The sequence below is a fragment of the Nerophis lumbriciformis genome, linkage group LG18 (genome assembly GCF_033978685.3).
Source record: "Nerophis lumbriciformis linkage group LG18, RoL_Nlum_v2.1, whole genome shotgun sequence".
Classification (NCBI taxonomy): Eukaryota; Metazoa; Chordata; class Actinopteri; order Syngnathiformes; family Syngnathidae; genus Nerophis; species Nerophis lumbriciformis.
The window spans coordinates 335,677-357,640 of NC_084565.2; the positions used below are offsets into that span (position 1 = coordinate 335,677).

General features: G+C 41.2%; 1 protein-coding gene across 6 annotated transcripts in view; it reads right to left on the reverse strand.

Moving 5' to 3' along the window:
- The window catches only part of LOC133617498 (bromodomain testis-specific protein-like), a 29,107-nt gene that overhangs the window by 322 nt on the left and 6,821 nt on the right, over positions 1–21,964 (reverse strand). For 4 of the 6 annotated variants that reach the window (XM_061977445.2, XM_061977449.2, XM_061977450.2 and 1 more), the window contains exons 2-18: positions 18,732–18,984; positions 18,535–18,672; positions 18,336–18,474; positions 17,704–17,831; positions 17,315–17,629; positions 13,386–13,514; positions 10,824–11,006; positions 9,770–9,936; positions 9,548–9,702; positions 9,374–9,484; positions 5,117–5,251; positions 3,104–3,156; positions 2,905–3,043; positions 2,773–2,846; positions 2,528–2,689; positions 1,429–1,586; positions 2–170 (exon numbers count right to left, since the gene is read on the reverse strand). In XM_061977445.2, the coding sequence (XP_061833429.2) occupies positions 2–170; positions 1,429–1,586; positions 2,528–2,689; positions 2,773–2,846; positions 2,905–3,043; positions 3,104–3,156; positions 5,117–5,251; positions 9,374–9,484; positions 9,548–9,702; positions 9,770–9,936; positions 10,824–11,006; positions 13,386–13,514; positions 17,315–17,629; positions 17,704–17,831; positions 18,336–18,474; positions 18,535–18,672; positions 18,732–18,984 (2,608 nt within the window). The remainder of the gene's footprint in view (position 1; positions 171–1,428; positions 1,587–2,527; positions 2,690–2,772; positions 2,847–2,904; positions 3,044–3,103; positions 3,157–5,116; positions 5,252–9,373; positions 9,485–9,547; positions 9,703–9,769; positions 9,937–10,823; positions 11,007–13,385; positions 13,515–17,314; positions 17,630–17,703; positions 17,832–18,335; positions 18,475–18,534; positions 18,673–18,731; positions 18,985–21,964) is intronic. The other 2 variants (XM_061977446.2, XM_061977447.2) reach the window with 2 other exon arrangements.

Sequence of the window (21,964 nt, forward strand, 5' to 3'; positions counted from 1 at the left end):
CAGTCGCACGTCTGCGCCGCTCCTGCTCCTTCTGTCGCGCCAGCTCCCGCTCACGCCACAGGGAGGAGGGCGGGCTTTCCACGGGAGGCGTGGTCTCGGTGGAGGCGGAGCCCAGAGAGGGAACCTCGCTTCTGCACAGTGGAACATTTTTATCCACTTGGCCTGAAAGGCTGGAGGGGGAATACAAATGGGGATTACCTTTGTGGATGTACCAATAGAAACATTTGCAATCAAATAAATAGCTGAGTGACAGAAAAGTCAGCATTCCCATTAAAGCTGCAAACATTCATGCATTCATTTGTTGGGAAAAATCTTCCATTAATCCTTTATTGAGTGGAACTAAAACATTTTATCAAGTCTGGAGCGCATAAAAGAAGATAAAACAAGTTCAATAGAAGGTAAAGGGTCAAATTAAAGGTAAAGAAAAGGTCAAAGAAAGTCAATAGAAGGTAGAATAAAATCAATAAAAAGGTAAATAGATGGTAAAAGAATGTCGCTAAAAGGTCAATCAAGTTCAATAGATGGTAAAAGATTGAAAAGAGTTATTAGAAGGTAAAATTAAGGTAACTAAAAGGTAAAAAGTAGGTAAAAGGCTCAATAGAAATATATCAAAGGTAAACAAAAGGTACAAAAGTAAAATAATGTACAAAAAGAAAAAGAAAGGTAACTAGAAGACAAAATAATAAATAGCAGGTACATAGAAGATAAATAAATGTAAAGGATGGTAAATAAAGGGTAATTAGAGCAAGTAAAATACGATAAAAGTAAAAGGATGTAAAAAAAAAAAAAAAAAAAAAAAAGGTAAAATAGAAGACATTACAAGGTAAATAAAAACTAAAAGAAGATAAATAAAAGGTAAATAAAAAGGAAAAGGTTTAAAAAGGTAAAAGCAAGTAAAAAAGTAAAAGCATGTAAAAAAGGCAAATAAAAGCTGAAAGAAAATAAATAAAAGTTAAATAGAAGGTTAATAAAAGGTAAAAGGTTAAAAAAGTGTGAATGTTGTCTGTCTGAGTTGGCCCTGTGATGAGGTGGCGACTTTTCCAGGGTGCACACTGCCTTCCGCCCCAATGCAGCTGAGATAGGCTCCAGCACCCCCCGCGACCCCAAAAGGGACAAACGGTAGAAAATGGATGGATGGATGGAGTTTAAAAAAGTAAAAAAAGGTCAAAGAATGTAAAATGCAAATAGAAGCTAAAAGAAGATGAATAGAAGGTAAAAAAGGTAAAAAAAAAAAAAAAGGTCAAAGAATGTAAAAAAGGCAAATAGAAGCTAAAAGAAGATGCATAGAAGGTAAGTAAAAGTTAAAAACGATTCAACTAAAAGACGCACTGAGGCTATCAAGTGTTTTTTATCCAATTAGACTTGTACAAACTTGATTGATCCACAGGGGAAATAGTTGACTAATGAGCCAGCATGTCACATGACTACCTGTTCTTCTTCTTCAGCGCCTTCTCACGCTCCTCCTTCTCCATGGCCGCCTTTTTGAAGTGCTGGAAGCTCTCCTTGGACGACTTGATGGCTGCCGGGGGGCCGGCGCCCAGTCTGGCCAGTCGGGCCCACGACTCAGCATTTTTCACTACGATGTCCTACAGACAAACATGACAACTCAAGTGATACATCTTGTCCTGGTTCTTTGTGCCACAAAAATGTGTTATTATTCATTCATCTCCCCAAAAGTGTCCCACTCATTTGTGCTGGAAAAGTGAGCAACATGAGCCTGAAGGGATGAATCCTACGTGGATGGAAGGTGAAAGGACCAAACATTGAATATTATTATTCAAATATCCTGTCAATTCTGGACTACGAGCCACGCAGCTTATAAAACATTGCGGCTAATTTATGCATTTTTTCTTTGCTCATGGCCATAAAGCAAATGTTAAAAAAAACAAGCAAATACCTAAAATAAGTGTTACGATTTGAGCTATGGCGCCACCTTTTGGACGAGTTTGCTCCCTGCAGGTGCTGCAGTGCCCTTCTGTTTAGAGCTTTCAACCGGAAGTACAATTGCCCTTCCGTCTTCTAGCCGTCCATAGCGTTTCTGCTTGTATGCATTCTTTATTCATGACTCCAAGCAACATTAGTAAGTTACAGTACATAACTACAACTGTTAATACTTACTAAAGTGTGTGATGTCTGTAGGAGTGTTTTCATGCATATTTCTACCTGCTATCATCATGTAATGATGCTAGTGTCGTTAGCATTAGTTAACATGCTAACACGTTTACGAGTGTCTGTGTTAGTATTATTAACTTACAATAACATTCTTTTTGTATTGTTTCACTTTCATAAATAATCACAGTTAATTCCCCAAAATGTCAGCGTGGAGTTATTGAGTCTGTTTATCTGATTGGAGAGAAAGACTTCTGTTTTGTTTTATCCGCCGTGTTTGGTATGTAAATAAATATCTCTGTGTAAATAAGTCACTTCACAATGTATATATCTGCGGTGAGAATGTTTTTGTGTGTGGCTTATATAATAGTGGTGTGCTCTTACATAGTCGAGAACATTTGGTATGGGAGCAACCAACCTTCTTAGGCAGTTTGTCTGGTAGAGTTGATTGAATTGCAAAGTTGGTGGCCACTCCACTCTCTGTGACATGTTCAGTGGAAAGCAATGTGGTGATGACATCAGACTTGGTGTGGTGTGTGGCCAGCAGTGGACTGCCCATCAGAGGGGACAGCAAGGGGATCTGAGAAGGAGGAACATGTTGATGGCTTGGACAACAAACATCTTGACTTGAGTGTTGCTACGCCGCATGTTTGTCAGGGTCACCTCAAAACTGGACGAGGGCCAGTCCAGCAGGAAGTCAGGTGAGGCCAAGGGGGAGAGAAGTGTGGCCAGGTCCACTGGAAGGTGAGAAAATGCTGATTTTTCTTGTTTTGTTTTTACACGGTGATTATTTACCTGGAGGCGGCAGCGACATCTGTCCTTGAGGCGGTGCGGCATGGGGTCTGGTCTGCGTTAACGTCGTGGCGGGTTGACGAGGGTGGCTGGCGAGCGAGGAGAAAGAGCGCCCCCCGTGGGTCTGCTTGCACATGGCAGCCTGCAGTGTGATAAAGTGTTGCTTTGCATCCACAGGTGGATATCCACACCAGATGTTTACCTTTTTATTTGGCTTTTGACACATGTCTTTGGCAGTCTTCTTGATTTTAGGCACTGAAAGACATTTTCAAATAGTGACAAATAAATGTATGTTGTTTATGAACAGCAATAATGCAAATATGAGTAATAAGTAGGTGTCCTGTTGCAAGCGCCGAGCCTTGAGTAGGGTGTTAGAATAATGATGTGTAAGTTATCACACAACTCTTATGCTTAAAGACCCTTGCTATAGTGGTCAAGTTGTACTGTTCTATCTGTGCAAAGGCACACAACTTAGCTTCCACTGCAGCAGCAGTTTCTGTCTGCCAGCCCGCTACGGACTTCAAGTACCTCAACGGAGATAAGACGACAACACAAAGACAAAGCAGAGCCAGGCCGAAATCTCGAGCTCAAGCACATTTGCAGTCTGAGTAATCATGTTATTGTAATACTGTGGCTGTTTGCATAATATGTGTGACCACTCCCTTTAGAGGTAGCCTCAGTGAAGTTACCTCGGGAACTCTCGAATAAATAAGAGGAGCACGTGGGACTGCCCTTCAGAGCGTGCTGGGAGACTGTAACTGAGTGTGCAGCCCCAAGCGTTTCTCCTCATGAGCTAAATTGAACTCTGTCTCTGCCTGATTCCTTTTTCTTGTCTTGTGTAATAGATGTTTGAACCTGACATAGGGCTGGCCAATAAAGCTGAAAACTATCACGATATCAGTGTTTTGCATCGGTCAGTATGGATAATTATTGATATTGTTATGACCTATGGAAAATAAGGAGCAGGAGAAAAATAAATGTTATTTGAAATGTAACCTTCCACTGGTTATAATCCCTCAGCTATCAAGGCAGACAGGAAGTGTCAACACCAGCATGGAACACACTGAATGTCAACAAAATAGTCAAACCACATCAAACACTTCAGATCTTAAAATGAGGAATATGTAAGACATGCTTCATAAAGTGTAAGAAAATAGTGCAAAGTGTGAAAATGTCAAAATGTAGAAACCTGAGAACTATTTTCTGCAGGTTTAGTGGCAGGAAGTTACAGCGGTGCTCTAAAGGGTGAGCTAAGGTGGTGTGGTATTAGCACTCTTGCCTTGCATCGTGTACAGACCACAATGGTCTGACTACGGTCCCTTTGGAAATATCCAAAAACTGCCCAAGTGACATTTCCTCTTTTATCCACAATGTCTTCATTGGGACTTTCTCTTCTCACTCCATGCAAAAAATCAAATGTGATAGTTGATACTGTCACCTGATTGGCTGTTAGCGTGTCCCTAACACTGATCACTGATCACTTCCTGTGTTGCCAAGTGACCAGAGAGCGAGTGTCTTTGTTCATGCAACCAACCTTGCTTCCATACTTCACCTTTCTTCCCACCAAAAAAAAATAAAAATAATAATATTATATATATATATTTGAAACATTTTATCGAAAGCATAATTTATTGATATGGATTACGTGTATCGTTTTATCGCCCAGCCCTAGCCTTACATACTGGCCAACACCAATATATAAATTAGATACCTTATCAGCACAAATCATAGCACACTTGTATTATTTGTTAGAAATTATTCAAACTGAAATAAATAGCAGGTAAAAAAAAACACAAACCCATTTGTTTACTGAATGGACTCGTGCTGTCTTAAAATTGAAATAATTTGTTTTTTGGCAACACCTTGTGACCACAATAGTTCATTCAATTAACCTTATGACGCAGTAAGTTAAATGATGCGGACACATTCGTTACTGGATACTTTAGAATGACTTGATTATATTGACACATGTGGTTTATTACACTGCAATAATGATCAATTATTATTACGTACGTCTAGTTTGTATGCTTATCTGTTGTGTAACTGCTAGTTCCTATTGCCTTGCATGTTTACCTTTTGTAAATGACTTTACTACAAAACAATACATTGTGTGTTTATTGGAGGACAGTTGGATGCTCTGCACAAGTAAACACATTTTAGATGCAGATATCAGATGGATAGCCAATATCAAGAGGGGTCATAAGGGCTGGCTCACCAGGAGAGTAACCGCTGTCAGAAGATGGCGAGCTGCTGCCGCATGAAGTGGAAGTGGAAGAGGAAGAGGAAGAGGAAGTGCTGCTGAAGCTGAGCTGTGATGGACATATGAAGTCAGGAGACACAGCCAGTTTGCCTAAAAACAATACGCTTGTTCAGTGGTTTACTTTGCAGCACATTTTGGATTCCAAGCAGGATTCAGTTCTGGTTCATGTGTTAAAAACAACTGCCTATCGTTCACAATCATTATGAAAGACACAACAAAAAAAATGGATAAATGTCTGCTTACAACAGAGCCAGTGGAGGTCCTCTATTCCGCCAATCAAACCCAAAGAAAAGTATCCCAAAAGTGACAGCAAAACTACATTTACATTTGGTGAGTGGAATATTAACAAGTATTAGTTTAGGAGCCAAATAGAGAGTCATACTTGAATCGATGTTTATTTGATTATTTTTGAGTGATTGATGTGTGTATGTCAGTGTGCACCCTTTGCAGGTGGTGAAAAGTTCCCACGCAGGCCTATAAGGGGCAGGAGTGCGCCGGGCGCGTGATTGGCAGTCGGGCACCAGCATACCGTCTTTGACCTCACCTGTCTGTAGACCTCGGCTTTATATTAGGCTACCATTTATTTTGTTTCCAGAGTATTCTGTATATAAAACAATCTTCAATTGCGCTGCTGGATCAGTTTGAATTAGTGGATGGATAGCCGGAATAGGAAGAATACGTGATGAGGAAGGCTGTGTATGGTGTGAGTCAGACAAGATGCCTGCGCCACAAGTGGAACAAACATTTGAAACAAAGGGGTTATAGGAACAATCACTTTCAGTGTTTTATGCCACTTCAATTAGTGATATTGTTAACTATTTGTGTGATCACAAGCCAGTGTTCAAATGTTGACATGATAGATTGGTCAGCTGCTGAAGTTAATTTTAGATCATAAGTCATGCCTGGATAGTAGAAGGATGGCGACAAGTTAGTACACTTTGACAGTCAATTTATACCCGGGAATGGTGAAAACAACACGAAAAGACGCTTGGTTCCACCCCATTTTCTTCACCAGGATTATGAGTCATTCCTCATCTAAATGGGAATATATGAACATCCTAATGACAGCAGACCTTGTACAGTAAGTGATGTTTTAGTATCATTGTTGGCTCTCATGAAGTCTGAACCATCCATGGTTCTTACCCTGTGTGATGTTAGATACAAGGACATTGATGATACCTGCACCTTATGTCACATGACTGTTTACCACCTGTTTTCATCTTGGACAATATTTATGTGCTTTGTCTTGAAGATGTGCTATTTGGATTTACACAGAATTTGACCTTGGCAACCTCATTATAGTATTGGCTGAGTTTTATATTCATAAATGTAAGGTTCTCAATACCTGACCTGTTCTTTGTGCCTTTAAAAAAGAGGTAGAACTTTCATTTAAAATGCTATCTGCCTCTAACAACCAAAAAGCTGTGAAAACTACAATGCTATGCTCCAAATTTTAACTATTTACAGAACTTGTGTACACATTACTACATATATTTTACAAACCCCGTTTCCATATGAGTTGGGAAATTGTGTTAGATGTAAATATAAACAGAATAAAATGATTTGCGAATCATTTTCAAGCCATATTCAGTTGAATATGCTATAAAGTCAACATATTTGATGTTCAAACTCAAACATTTTTTTTTGTTGCGAATAATCATTAACTATAGAATTTGATGCCAGCAACACGTGACAAAGAAGTTGGGAAAGGTGGCAATAAATACTGATAAAGTTGAGGAATGCTCATCAAAGACTTATTTGGAACATCCCACAGGTGAACAGGCTAATTGGGAACAGGTGGGTGCCATGATTGGGTATAAAAGTAGATTCCATGAAATGCTCAGTCATTCACAAACAAGGATGGGGCGAGGGTCACCACTTTGTCAACAAATGTGTGAGCAAATTGTTGAACAGTTTAAGAAAAACCTTTCTCAACCAGCTATTGCAAGGAATTTAGGGATTTCACCATCTACGGTCCGTAATATCATCAAAGGGTTCAGAGAATCTGGAGAAATCACTGCACGTAAGCAGCTAAGCCCGTGACCTTCCATCCCTCAGGCTGTACTGCATCAACAAGCGACATCAGTGTGTAAAGGATATCACCACATGGGCTCAGGAACACTTCAGAAACCCACTGTCAGTAACTACAGTTGGTTGCTACATCTGTAAGTGCAAGTTAAAACTCTCCTATGCAAGGCGAAAACCGTTTATCAACAACACCCAGAAACGCCGTCGGCTTCGCTGGGCCTGAGCTCATCGAAGATGGACTGATACAAAGTGGAAAAGTGTTCTGTGGTCTGACGAGTCCACATTTCAAATTGTTTTTGGAAACTGTGGATGTCATGTCCTCCGGACCAAAGAGGAAAAGAACCATCCGGATTGTTATAGGCGCAAAGTGTAAAAGGCAGCATGTGTGATGGTATGGGGGTGTATTAGTGGCCAAGACATGGGTAACTTACACATCTGTGAAGGCACCATTAATGCTGAAAGGTACATACAGGTTTTGGAGCAACATATGTTGCCATCCAAGCAACGTTACCTTGGACGCCCCTGCTTATTTCAGCAAGACAATGCCAAGCCACGTGTTACATCAACGTGGCTTTATAGTAAAAGAGTGCGGGTACTAGACTGGCCTGCCTGTAGTCCAGACATTGAAAATGTGTGGCGCATTATGAAGCCTAAAATAGCACAACGGAGACCCCCGGACTGTTGAACAACTTAAGCTGTACATCAAGCAAGAATGGGAAAGAATTCCACCTGAGAAGCTTCAAAAATGTGTCTCCTCAGTTCCCAAACGTTTATTGAGTGTTGTTAAAAGGAAAGGCCATGTAACAGTGGTGAACATGCCCTTTCCCAACTACTTTGGCACGTGTTGCAGCCATGAAATTCTAAGTTAATTATTATTTGCAAAAAAAAATAAAGTTTTTCCCAACTCATATGGAAAACGGGGTTTGTACTAGATTGAATTAACAACCCCCGGTGCTGTATTGTACTGTTTAATTGTCCTTGTTCATATGTTTGTTTGTCAATGTTGAACTTTGTAAATAAAGGTATATGGGGAAAAAAGTCTGCAGTGAGCAATAATCAGTGATTTAGTTGGAAAAAAGAAAAAGCAAACGTGATACGTTTTTTTAAATTAACGCGCCACATAATAATATGATCAAAATAGGTAAATATTAAATGTTACATTACATATATATACATATATATATATATATATATATATATATATATAAACATATGTATCTGTAAACGCTCTGAAGTGGGAAAGGGGTAGGATTAAATAAGCTTTTCTTCTTCCTACTCCTTTTCGGAGAAATTATGATTATACTGTAAGTGTATCAAACCTTACTGGATGTTTGTAAGGGCTTTATAGGCAGAATAGAGAAACCCCTATAGGCTCCACTGACTTTTGATGGCATTTATTTACTATTTAGAAAGCAGTGGTCCCCAAACTACGGCCCGCGGGCCGAATCCGGCCCGCCAGCGTCCAAAATCAGGCCCCCGGGAAGTCCGAAGTATATATATAAAAAAAAAAGTATATATATATATATATGATTTTTTTTCCTGTCTTTTCTTATCCACTTTGTACCGCTTGCTACTCACGGTGTCTCCTAGCCGCTCAGGAAAATCATATTGTCTAAAAATGCATTTTCTCATCGATAACGTGACATCATCGCGCGCGCGGAAAGTGCACTGTATACCGTATTTTTTGGAGTATAAGTCGCATCTGCCGAAAATGCACAATAAAGAAGGAAAAAAACGTATATAAGTCGCACTCGAGTATAAGTCGCATTTTTGGGGGAAATGTATTTGATAAAAGCCAACACCAAGAATAGACATTTGAAAGGCAATTTAAAATAAATGAAGAATAGTGAACAACAGGCTGAATAAGTGTACGTTATATGAGGCATAAATAACCAACTGGTATGTTAACGTAACATATTATGGTAAGAGTCATTCAAATAACTATAACATATAGAACATGCTATACAATCTGTCACTAAATCCCATGAAATCTTATACGTCTAGTCTCTTACGTGAATGAGATCAATAATATTATTTGATATTTTACGCTAATGTGTTCATCATTTCACACATAAGTCGCTCCTGAGTATAAGTCGCAACCCCGGCCAAACTAAAACCAATGCGGCCCCCGAGTCAAAAAGTTTGGGGAGCCCTGCCTTAAAGTGTCACGTGTTCATCTCTCACCTGCTATTTTCTTCCTCACCGCCTGCTGCTGTTTACGGAGCACCTGGCATCTGGTGGGCTGCTTCAACTTCCCACAATGCATCACTCCACTGCGCTTCTCCAACATTTGACCTGCGACGCACCAAAGTTGAGAGGACTCCCCGACAAGATGGTGCCAGCGGGGGCGGGACTTACTGCTGTCAGTCCTCCGGCAGACCGTGGTCAACCTGTGCAGCTTCTTGGCCCGGTCTGCTTTGACCACCTTCAGCAGTCCGGGCTGCTTCCTGGCCTGGTAGGTCTGAGGCGCCGTCTCAGCCCTGCGCTCCATGGCGACTGTGTGAATACTGCTGCTGTTGCAACACAGCAGACATCAGCACCCAAACACCAACTGTCAGGATGCGTGTAAGGCATACGTACAAACTGCTGCTTTTCTCCACCACACGCTTGTACTTCAGGGTTTTGCCTTTAAGTCGAGCGATGTCCTTTTCTTTGGATCTCTTCTCCTTTTTCAACCTGTCTTTCTTCTTCTGCTTCATCAGAGGGTCCTGAGTGAGTCTCCTCAGCTGCTCACTGACTGCTTTCAACTAGGGAACAAGAAGAAACCTCAAATGCATGGTGGAAGACCACCACAATGTATGCCGCTGGACATCTCCCCCATATTGAACTATTCAATTCAACGGCACCTTAGTTTCTGTTAGTAGGCCATTTGTTGAACAGCAGATCGTATAAAAATCTTGACAGTAAAACGTGTCAATCTAATATTACTTTATAGGGAATAGTTTTAGTGCTACACTTTGAAAATGATTAAATACAAGGACTGTAAATGATGAACATGAACACCACTTGACTCCTGGCGGCTAAGAGTAGCGAGACACGTCTGTATCGAGATGGGCAAGAAAACGATATCAATATATAGCAAGGTTGGTTGCATGCACAAAGGCACTCAAGCAACACAGGAAGTGAAGAGTGGGAGTGGTACGCTCACAGCCAATCAGGTAACAGTTTCACGTGTGCATGGATAGAGAAGAGAAAGTCCAAATGAAGAAATTGTAGATAAAAGAGGACAAGTCACCTGGACAGTTCTTCAAAAGGGACCGTAGTCAGACCAAAGTGGTCTGTAGATGATGTCACCAGCGAAGGACACGCACAGCCAAGGTAAATACTGTGCAACATGAATACATTATTTCATAAAACTACAGTAGTTGTTTGTAGTACATTCTATTGTGATGATTTTCAAGCAGTTTTACATTCTATAAAAGTATGTTTTTCTTATTAAAAAGTCTGATTGGGCTACTATATGGTGACTTATTGTGCAGCTGCACCCACTTGACACTCAATCAACTGTGCCTTTTATTGTACTACAACATGTCTTTGGTGAACATTTTCGCCCTAAATGTAATGATATTAAAACGGAGGTACCACTGAAGGCCCTACACAGGTAATATCATGAAGTCAAGAGTCTGACACCAACCTGCTCCTCCAGGTTGGCGAGCTGCGTGGTCACCTCCTCTGATGAACTCTCCGCATCCGAAGAGCTCTCGCTCTCTGAAGAAGTTGGCAAGGTGGACTGACCCCCCACTCGCTGGCCTCTGGACTCGTCCACCTGTCGGAGTGGCTCCTGCGGAAGCTTGGCGAAGCGGGCCTCGAAAACCTCCTGATCAAACGTTCACACGTGTAAATGCATGAATGATGCTCTTCTTTTTACCAAGCCAACATGTGATAAGATTCTGCATAAATGATGTCATTGACTAACTTCTTTATACATATACATTTATACTTTGCTATATTATGGATCCAGCACCCCGAAAGGGACAAGCGGTAGGAAATGGATGGATGGATGTGGGAAGAAAGGGAAGAAAGAGGGACAAAGGAAGTGGAAGGAAAAAAAAAGAGAAAACATTTTTAAAAAAGGGAAAAAAGTGTATGTGAAATTGTGCATTTGAACTATCGAATGTGGTGTATATATATATATATATATGTATATATATATAAATATAAATGCATGTATTTACATGCTTAATGCATGTGATCAAATACTATGGTTTTGACAGAGACTCTAGAGTCCTTTCTTTTGTTTCTTTATCTCAAGATAGATTTTTTCTTTTCTCTATTTGACGCGTACAAAGTGAATGTGGAAAGGGTAGGCATAATAAGCTTTTAGCTTCAGCCTACACCTTTTTGGTCAGGAAATGTAAACTTGTTTTTATTAATCTGCTATGCACTTGAAGTGTACTGTTTACACAACATCAATAAATAAAAACTAGATCTGATGACATTTGGGTCTGAACTAATGGATGGATGGGTGATATTGAAATCCTGATTAATAAGATTATTCATTAATTTGAAAATATGAATATTTATTATGCATCCATCTTCTCCCACTTAACTTAAGTGGGGTTGCGGGGGCAGCAGCTGAAGCAGAGAAACCCAGACTTCCCTCAGCTACTTCATCCAACACTTCCTGGGGGATCCCCAGGCGTTCCCAGGCCACTTTGTCCTGGGTATTGTAGTTGTCAGACGCCCCCTAAACTCCTCCCCAGGGAGGTGTTCGGGGGGCATTGTGACCACCTCATCTGGCTCCTCTCCATGTGGAGGAGCAGTGGCTTTACTCTGTTTCCCCCGTTTACTTTTTTTTTTTTTTTTTAACATTTACACTTACTTTACCACAAAAGAGTGTGTATTTTGTCTGTCATAAATACAATTTTATGAAAACTTTGTTAATGAAATGCAAAAATCCTCACATTTATTGATGTAATACATGTGACTTTTGAACAGTATTTGAAGTCAAAGCACAATCATTTTGTACTTTAAGTGGATTCTACTTATGTGGAAACCTTTATTTTGTTAGTGCAATCGGAGCACAGTGCTGTTATTGTGAAGTGTGCTGCTGTTCAGGCTGTTTTAAAAAGAGAGAGGGAGAGACTCCCAAGTTGCGACAGCTGTCCTGTTTGTACATTGATCTTACATCCATGTCCTTCACAACAATCCTGGTTTAGTCGCTTTTTCATTGTTTATTTTAGGGCGAAGCATTTGAGTCATATGTACAGTATGTCAATTCCCCTGATATTCTGCCTTTTATGGCCAATTGTGTCCGCAGAAATCACATGGTGTTACTTTACGTCTTGAGTTGAGTGATTATTGGTTAGGCGTATTAGCCTTGTGTCACATGAAAAGTAGCAACCATGGTGAGGTCTCAAGCTTTTAGACTACGTTTACGCTGCAGACCAAATCTCTTTTTTCATTTTACATGTGATATTTTCCAGCTGACTGTTTACACGGCACGTACAATGTGATTTTTATCCAGAGTAAACGCGCACAGGCCCTTATGTGGCCTCCACTTCACTTGCATGCGCACTCCGATAAAGTGAAAACAAAGGAAGTTGACCGGGAGGAAGTCGCTACTACTACAAAATAAAATAAAAGTGGCAACACTTTATTTAATACGAGTATTTTTAGGTGACAGTAAAGTAAAGTAATATCAAGTATGAATGGATGTTTGATCTTGTAATGGCTGTTTAGTAGAGGAGACAAAGACATCAGATTTATTTTGACACTCACATGTAAGCAAATGTGCCACAGCGTCAATTCCTGTCTTTCAACAATCGCTATTTCTTCGGAATCAAAATATATATTCATATAGACTATTATTTGTACACTATTGACAAGCGATGCACTGAGAATGTGCTGGTCTTCAATAAAAAGCGAAACACACAACGCTACGGAAAACAATCATGGCGTTAAGACTGAAGTCACATTTGAAAAGATCAGATTCAGGAGTACCTCCTGATGTGGTCTAAATCTGATGCCAAAAGATCAGATTTGAAGCACTGTGGAGCATTTAGACTGGCAACAAAAATCAGATCTGGTGTGCAGACCTTTTTTCACTCACTCAACCTGGAGAGTTTGCATGCACATTGCACGACACTTTCTTCAGTTTTTCCCCCCGATTATTATATTCTTCTGGTGGTAAGAAGCCAAAATGGATGAACTTTCTGGCCCTAACCCCAACATGTTGTGGTAAGTAAAAGTCTACCTGCAGTTTGCGGGCCATGGCGACCACCTCATGGGCTGGAGGGTTGTACTTGTAGCAGTTGGAGAACATCAGCCTGACGTCGGCAGCAAACTCCTTGGCAGCCTCGTACTCTCGCTGCTCCAGCTTTTTCTGTCCAATACACAAAGTACCTCGTCAAAGATTGTTTTGTGGTCTGAGGTGTGTTGAGTGAATTGGCTCCAGGCTGAAAATGGTAAATATTGCACATTTCTCATACTGTATTTACAAAAGCCGAGTCATCGCTGTGTGAACTGCTGCAGAAAGTGGCCCATCAGGAAGCTACAGAGAAAAAGCAGCTACTTCATTAGAGCAAACACCAAGTCTGTCTCCATCACCTTCTCCTTTTTTAAGTTGATCACCTTCTTTATTGCCTGTTTTTACGCTGGTTGCTGCTTGATAGATTGCCAGCGGTGGGTGATACCGTGACGGTCGGCATCCATCAGATACCAAGTAAATACAGGGCTCGGATCACCGAAATGGATACAGACACTTTTTGACTTGAAACGTCATGATCATTGAATCATTTGGTGAATTTGCCTCTGGTTAGCGGATTAGAATTATGACAAATTATATAGACCCTTTCCAAAAAATTGGAATATAATGAAAAAGTGTATTTGTTTCCATAATTCCATTCAAAAGGTTACACTTCCATAGATTATAGATTCAGGGCCCACAACTTAAACAATTTCAAGTATTTAGTTGTACATCATTTGGGCCTCCAGCTCACAAACCCCAGGATTTCAATAAATGAGAATAGTGTGAAGCAATCAGGCCAAATGTGACAGGGCATGAATGTTTTAAAGTGAGAGTCACACTATCACCTGCACAGGTGTGACTAGATTGCTTGACTTTGGTTCAAGATAGGATGAATATGATGAAGACTTGCCAAGTGGCCAGAAGACCATCATTGACAAAGTGCTGTGTCCCAGCATATCAATGGAAGGGCAAAAGGTGGCAGGAGAAGATGCACCAGCAGAGGAGCTGACTGGATGATCAAACAGAGAAGATTCATCAATCTGCCAGAGAAGTAAATGATGATTTCTTCACACTATTCCCATTTTTTGAAATCCTGTTTTCGTGGGTTTTATGAGCTGGAAGCCCAAATGATGTACAAATAAACAACTAAGTACTTGAAACCATTTAAGTTGAGGGCCCTGAATCTATAATCTGTGGAAGTTTAACCTTTTGAATGCCCATCCATCCATTTTCTATGGAATTATGGAAATAAATACACTTTTCCATGACATTCTCGTTTTTGGAGAGGGTCTGTATGTTCTGCAAATACAAAATGTTTAACTAAATACAACAATTTCAAACAAAGTAATAGTGTATAAATGAATCATTTTCTCCGACACAAGCAAAGCAATCAAACAATGTACTAATATGATCCACTTCAAGAAACTCTTCAAACTTAAAGTGTTTACAAAGTACAAAGAAGAAGAACCATGATAAACATTCTGAATTTATTTAACTCATCCATTCTTTCATTCACAAAATAATCTTACTTATCTCAACATCCATCCATCCATTTTCTACCGCTTATTCCCTTTTGGGGTCGCGGGGGGCGCTGGAGCCTATCTCAGCTACAATCGGGCGGAAGGCGGGGTACACCCTGGACAACATATGAAATGTAACTTACTTCACCAATTATTATTTATTTACTTATTTTATTGTGATTACTTATGGAGTATATTGTGAATAAATTGAGAACAGGAAGTGAACAAAAGTTTTAGCAACTGTTATGTAAAAGAAAAGGGGTAGGATTAAATAAGCTCTGCTTCTTCCTACTCCTTTTCGAACATGTTGAAAAGAGAAACTGGAGATTGTGATGTATCATGTTGTATACTTGCATGTTCGAAATAAACTCAAACTCAAACTCACACAGTTGTTTGATAACAAATGGTTGTTAATGCAAAATAACAAAAACTATCATTTCTAAATGTAAACCGAACCACTAAAATAACTAACAAGAGACAACATTTGTGAAAAAAAACACTCTTAGCGAGAGGCGGGAATCTCTGGGCACGTCATGATTCCACTCCAAATATAATATTTATAGCAGCGGCTACACTTCCTTAGAGTCCTCGGGAAGTACAACCTGAAGCCTGACCTGCTGCTGACCTTCTACCGCTCGTCCATCGAGAGCCTGCTGACCTACTGTATTACGGTATGGTACGGCAGCTGCACTGCAGCAGACAGGGAGAGGCTGCAAAGAGTGGTCAAGACGGCTCAGAAGATCATCGGCCGCCCTCTCCCCTCTCTGACGGACATTTACACCTCCCGCTGCCTCAACAGAGCCAGTGCCATCATCAAGGACAACACCCACCCTGGCTCTGACCTGTTCCACCTGCTGCCCTCTGGGAAGCGCTACAGGTGCATTAAAACCAAAACAAACAGGCTAAAGAACAGCTTCTTCCCCAGGGCCATAACCATCCTGAACGGACTGCCCCATTGTCCCTCATAACGGCCTTCTCTTCGGTGCAATAACCCATTCCACCAACCACCCTGTTTTTGTTTTGTTTTTTTTCATGTATATATTCATTTCACACCATATTCATTGCACTTCTACATTTTTTATATTTTTATATATTTGCACATTGTTTTTCTAGCATGCACACATCGCACTGTATGGAATGGCCTCAATCTCGTTACCTTGCGTAATGACAATAAAGCTGATTCTGATTCTGATTCTGATATATATATATATATATATATATATATATTATAATTTATATGGTAATAAAACATTTTCAAAAGAGATAGGTCAGAAAAGCTCCTCTTGGCTGCTGACGTACGACTTACATGCACATTGTTAAGCAATAAAACTACTTTTTAAAAATGTATTTAAAAGAATTTAATTTAAAAAAAAAAAAATCACATAATGTTGATCTATCCATCCATCCATCCATCCATCCATTTTCTATCGCTTATTAATGAAAGAAAATAGAAAAACCCCAACTCCAACATAATTCTACCTTTACAATACTTAATGCAGGATATACATTCACACAATTCAGAAGACATACAAATACAATACTTAAAAAAAAGGGAAAATGTCTAGATAAAATAAAAATAAAGCTATTAATCTGTGGGCACCACACAATTCGATTTGAATCTTGGGGGGAACGATTACCGATTCAAAACGATTTTCCATTCAAAATCCATACTTTTTAATAACATTAGTTGCCATTTCTATGATGAACTACATTCTTCCATAAAATAGATAAACAGCCATGATACATTTCTATATTTCTTAAAATAAAACTGGTTCTGTTGAATAACATTCTACCCAAACAACAAGATCCAACACTTCTCTTTTCTAAAGTAAATGTGTACAGCAGATATAGATCATCTGCATCAACAACAACAAAAATTCAAAATCAATTTTTTTGAATCGATTAAGAATCGTTCCAAGTAAGAATAGCAATTTATTCGAAAAAAAAAAAAAAAAAAAAATTTGACACCCCTAAATAATATCAATAATAGTTGTTTACTGTTTTGTTCTTAAAAAAAATAGCAAATGAAAAAGTATTCGTTTTTAAAAACAATTCTGGAAAATAGTCAATGGATTTAGAATCCTAGTAAATAAAACTTGGGATGCAAATGTTTGCAGTGAAAGATTAGGAGAGAGGCATCAACTCTGATAAAAAACAGTCATTTGCTGGACATATAAAAGAAACTACAATAAAAGTATCCAGCACACCTTCGATCTGATACAAATACCTACCTTGGTATCGATACGATCTATCTTTAGATGGCTGTGGATCACATTTGCTCAGGTGAGATTTCAGAGTAGTGGGACAGAACGGTCCCGTATTAATGTTATAGTAGCACACCACACACAAATGTCAAAACTTTTTTGTTTTCAACATGTGCGGTCTGAAATCTCTCCAGACTGCAGACGACCTTACCTTGATGGTGCTCAGGTCCATGGGCTGCTTGATGATGAGGTGGTAGTCATGCAGGGCCAAAGCCACGACGTCCACGGGGGTGTAGAAGGGCCAGGCGTAGGCGTAGTGCCTCTTGGAGAGCATCTCCTTCAAGATGGCGTCACAGTGGTGCAGCGGCTCCAGCAGTTTGGCCTTCTTGTCCTCAAAGACTTTGATGGGCCTCCCGCTGCCTCGCTTTGCCAACGCCGTGCAGAGGGGATGTGGCTCGGCGGACGCCACGCTGCTCGCCAGTGCTGTGGGGATGGACTCTGGTTTTCTCTTAATAGCCTTTTTGACCTGAAATACATCCAAAGGTTAATATTCCATCATTATAATACTCCATTGCCAAAAGTCATCTTATCGCTACTTACTGTTTCATCCATCTGAGGGGACCTTTGGATGGGAGACAGAGGGCGTGGCACGCCCGGGGAGACGATGGTCAGCGTCTGCTGGAGGACCACCTCGGACATGTCGGGTCTTGTCTTGAATGGACAGAGAGCTGAGAGAATAAAAGTAGTGTATTGTTGACTTCAATGGACAATCTGCAGCTTTCACTCCCATATTGACGAGGGTGGTCCCAGTACCAGTACCAGTACCAGTACATGTAGGGAAATTAGGGCATTGTAGAACTATGAACACGTCCATTCATATATTTTTAAACCATCAACCCACACTACTCTTCCCATATATGTAGTGCAAAATATGTTTTCCCTTTCCCAAAATTAATGCTTTTCCCAGAATTCCAACATCCACACACTCCACTCACCCTGGACAGTCAAGCCAACATGTGTCTCGGTTCCAAAGATTCCCCTAATTACCCAAATTGACCGGGAATTTCCCCATTTTGAGAATGAATGGGCAAAATACAAACCTACATTTGAAGTGTTCCAACATCCACACACTCGTGATCACCCTGGACATTCAATTTCTACTTTACTTGGGATTTGAAGAATCCAACATCCACACACTCGTGATCACCCTGGACATTCAAATTCTACTTTACCAGTATTGCTCTTCTGCACGTTCACTGGGTCTTTTGTGGCGACCACTGAAACGTCTCGTTCGTTTTTTGACATTTTGGAAACTTCAAGCAGGAAAATCTTCTCCAGCGTCTGGGCCATGAAGACGATGTCATCTCCAGGCTGGGGGGACACACAGTCATAAAACAAAATGGGGGACAGTGAGCAGCATGCAGGTCTTACCTTGTTGTAGACGTAGCAGTTAGTGAACATGGTGGTAAAGTCCTGTACACACTCCAGGCCTTTCCAGTAATATTTGTTCTGGAGGCGCCTCTTGATGGTGCCCAGATCCATGGGATTTTTAATGATGGTGTAATAATCCTGGAAAAGGGAACACAAGTCATACGGGGGGTCAAAGAAGTGGGATTAGGACTACTTACGGGAAGTCTCAGCGTGACGGCATCAACAGGCTGGCGGAAGGGCCAGGAGAAGTGATGCCTCCACACCGCTGTGAGCACCACCTTCTCCAAGTACTGCAGCTGGTTGGTCACGCGTCCTGGCCTCCGCCGGTTCTCTACCTCCGGTGGCGGCGGGTTCCCGCTCGCGGTGGGACAGACTTCCATACCTGACATGGCGCCGCTGGAAGACCTTGAAGAAGGGACACTGGTCTCGTACAGGCCGTCACTCGCCAACCTGGACAGGAAGTCAGGTCTTTAAGCACCAGAGGATGTTAGCTAAGCACAGAACAAAGTCCAAGCATTCACACATTATACACCAAATAATCATCTATCATTATTATGAATGTGTGAATGTCCAAGCATTCACACATTGTACACCAAATAATCATCTATTATTATTATTATTATTTTGCAGCAAAAGTTTGGCGCGGTCCACAGACCACAGTTTTCATCCAATCAGAACTGTTCGAGTAGCAAAACGCTCGGCTCGACCACATATCGGGATATCCTCAAAAATGTTTTCAAAAAATATCCCAGATTACCGGGACATTTTTTCACACACTCCACTCACCTTGGACAATCAAAATACCATCCACACACTCCACTCACCTTGGACAATCTAACCAACGTCCACACACTCCACTCACCTCGGACAATCTAACCAACATCCACACACTCCACTCACCTTGGACAATCTAACCAACGTCCACACACTCCACTCACCTTGGACAATCTAACCAACATCCACACACTCCACTCACCTTGGACAATCTAACCAACGTCCACACACTCCACTCACCTTGGACAATCTAACCAACGTCCACACACTCCACTCACCTTGGACAATCTAACCAATGTCCAAACACTCCACTCACCTTGGACAATCTAACCAACGTCCACACACTCCACTCACCTTGGACAATCTAACCAACGTCCACACACTCCACTCACCTTGGACAATCTAACCAACGTCCACACACTCCACTCACCTCGGACAATCTAACCAACATCCACACACTCCACTCACCTTGGACAATCTAACCAACATCCACACACTCCACTCACCTTGGACAATCTAACCAACATCCACACACTCCACTCACCTTGGACAATCAAACTACCATCCACACACTCCACTCACCTTGGACAATCTAACCAACGTCCACACACTCCACTCACCTCGGACAATCTAACCAACATCCACACACTCCACTCACCTTGGACAATCTAACCAACATCCACACACTCCACTCACCTTGGACAATCAAACTACCATCCACACACTCCACTCACCTTGGACAATCTAACCAACGTCCACACACTCCACTCACCTTGGACAATCTAACCAATGTCCAAACACTCCACTCACCTTGGACAATCTAACCAACGTCCACACACTCCACTCACCTTGGACAATCTAACCAACGTCCACACACTCCACTCACCTTGGACAATCTAACCAACGTCCACACACTCCACTCACCTTGGACAATCTAACCAACGTCTACACACTCCACTCACCTTGGATAATCTAACCAACGTCCACACACTCCACTCACCTTGGACAATCTAACCAACGTCCACACACTCCACTCACCTTGGACAATCTAACCAACGTCCAAACACTCCACTCACTTTGGACAATCTAACCAACGCCCACACACTCCACTCACCTCGGACAATCTAACCAACGTCCACACACTCCACTCACCTTGAACAATCAAACTACCATCCACACACTCCACTCACCTTGGACAATCTAACCAACGTATACACACTCCACTCACCTTGGACAATCAAACTACCATCCACACACTCCACTCACCTTGGACAATCTAACCAACGTCCACACACTCCACTCACCTTGGACAATCAAACTACCATCCACACACTCCACTCACCTTGGACAATCTAACCAACGTATACACACTCCACTCCCCTTGGACAATCAAACTACCATCCACACACTCCACTCACCTTGGACAATCTAACCAACGTATACACACTCCACTCACCTTGGACAATCAAACTACCATCCACACACTCCACTCACCTTGGACAATCAAACTACCATCTACACCCTCCACTCACCTTGGACAATCTAACCAACATCCACACACTCCACTCACCTTGGACAATCAAACTACCATCCACACACACCACTCACCTTGGACAATCTAACCAACGTCCACACACTCCACTCACCTTGGACAATCTAACCAACGTCCACACACTCCACTCACCTCGGACAATCTAACCAACGTCCACACACTCCACTCACCTCGGACAATCTAACCAACGTCCACACACTCCACTCACCTTGGACAATCTAACTACCTTCCACACACTCCACTCACCTTGGACAATCTAACCAACATCCACACACTCCACTCACCTTGGACAATCTAACCATCGTCCACACACTCCACTCACCTTGGACAATCTAACCAACATCCACACACTCCACTCACCTTGGATAATCTAACTACCATTTTCCAAGTTAAAACAAATCCAGGGATTCCCAGAATTCACAGTTTTCCAAAGCCCTATTTTCACCTCTTCCTGGAAAGTTTTCACAGTCCACATTTTTCAACAGTGTTTGACCATTCCATCTTCAAAACATTCCTCTTAGTTGGGACAGCAAATGTTCCTTTTTGTACCGTACACATTCCCCGGTTTTCCTGAATTTCCCATTTATATTCAAACCGTTATTACGTCAACATTTTTCAACCGATTCGAAAAATTCCAACACCAACCTATTCATATCATCGAGAACAATTGTCCTAGTATCAATATTTTTTTTAAATGACCAGTTTCCTCAAAATTTCTAGAAAATTCCCATTCAAATGAATGGACGTATTCATAGTTCTACAATGCCCCAAATTCTCAAAATGTATACCCGATTCTGACCTTTCAACCATCCAAACACACCAATCTTCTAAAATATCAAACCCAAGTTTTCTCTTTCCCCAAATTCCCGGTTTTCCTGGAAATTCCTCCCCATTGCCAATGAACAGGCATTACACAATCACCTGCATATCCCACATTTCTCATCCCATTTGAAGCGTTCCAACATCCACACACTCCACTCACCCTGGACATTCAAACATTTCCCTTCCACACAGAGCTTTCCTCATGGATTTGCAATTCTACTTATTAATGGTGTCATCAAGGACCAGCCGGAAGGAGAGGGGAGGAGAAAGTGTGTGTGTTCG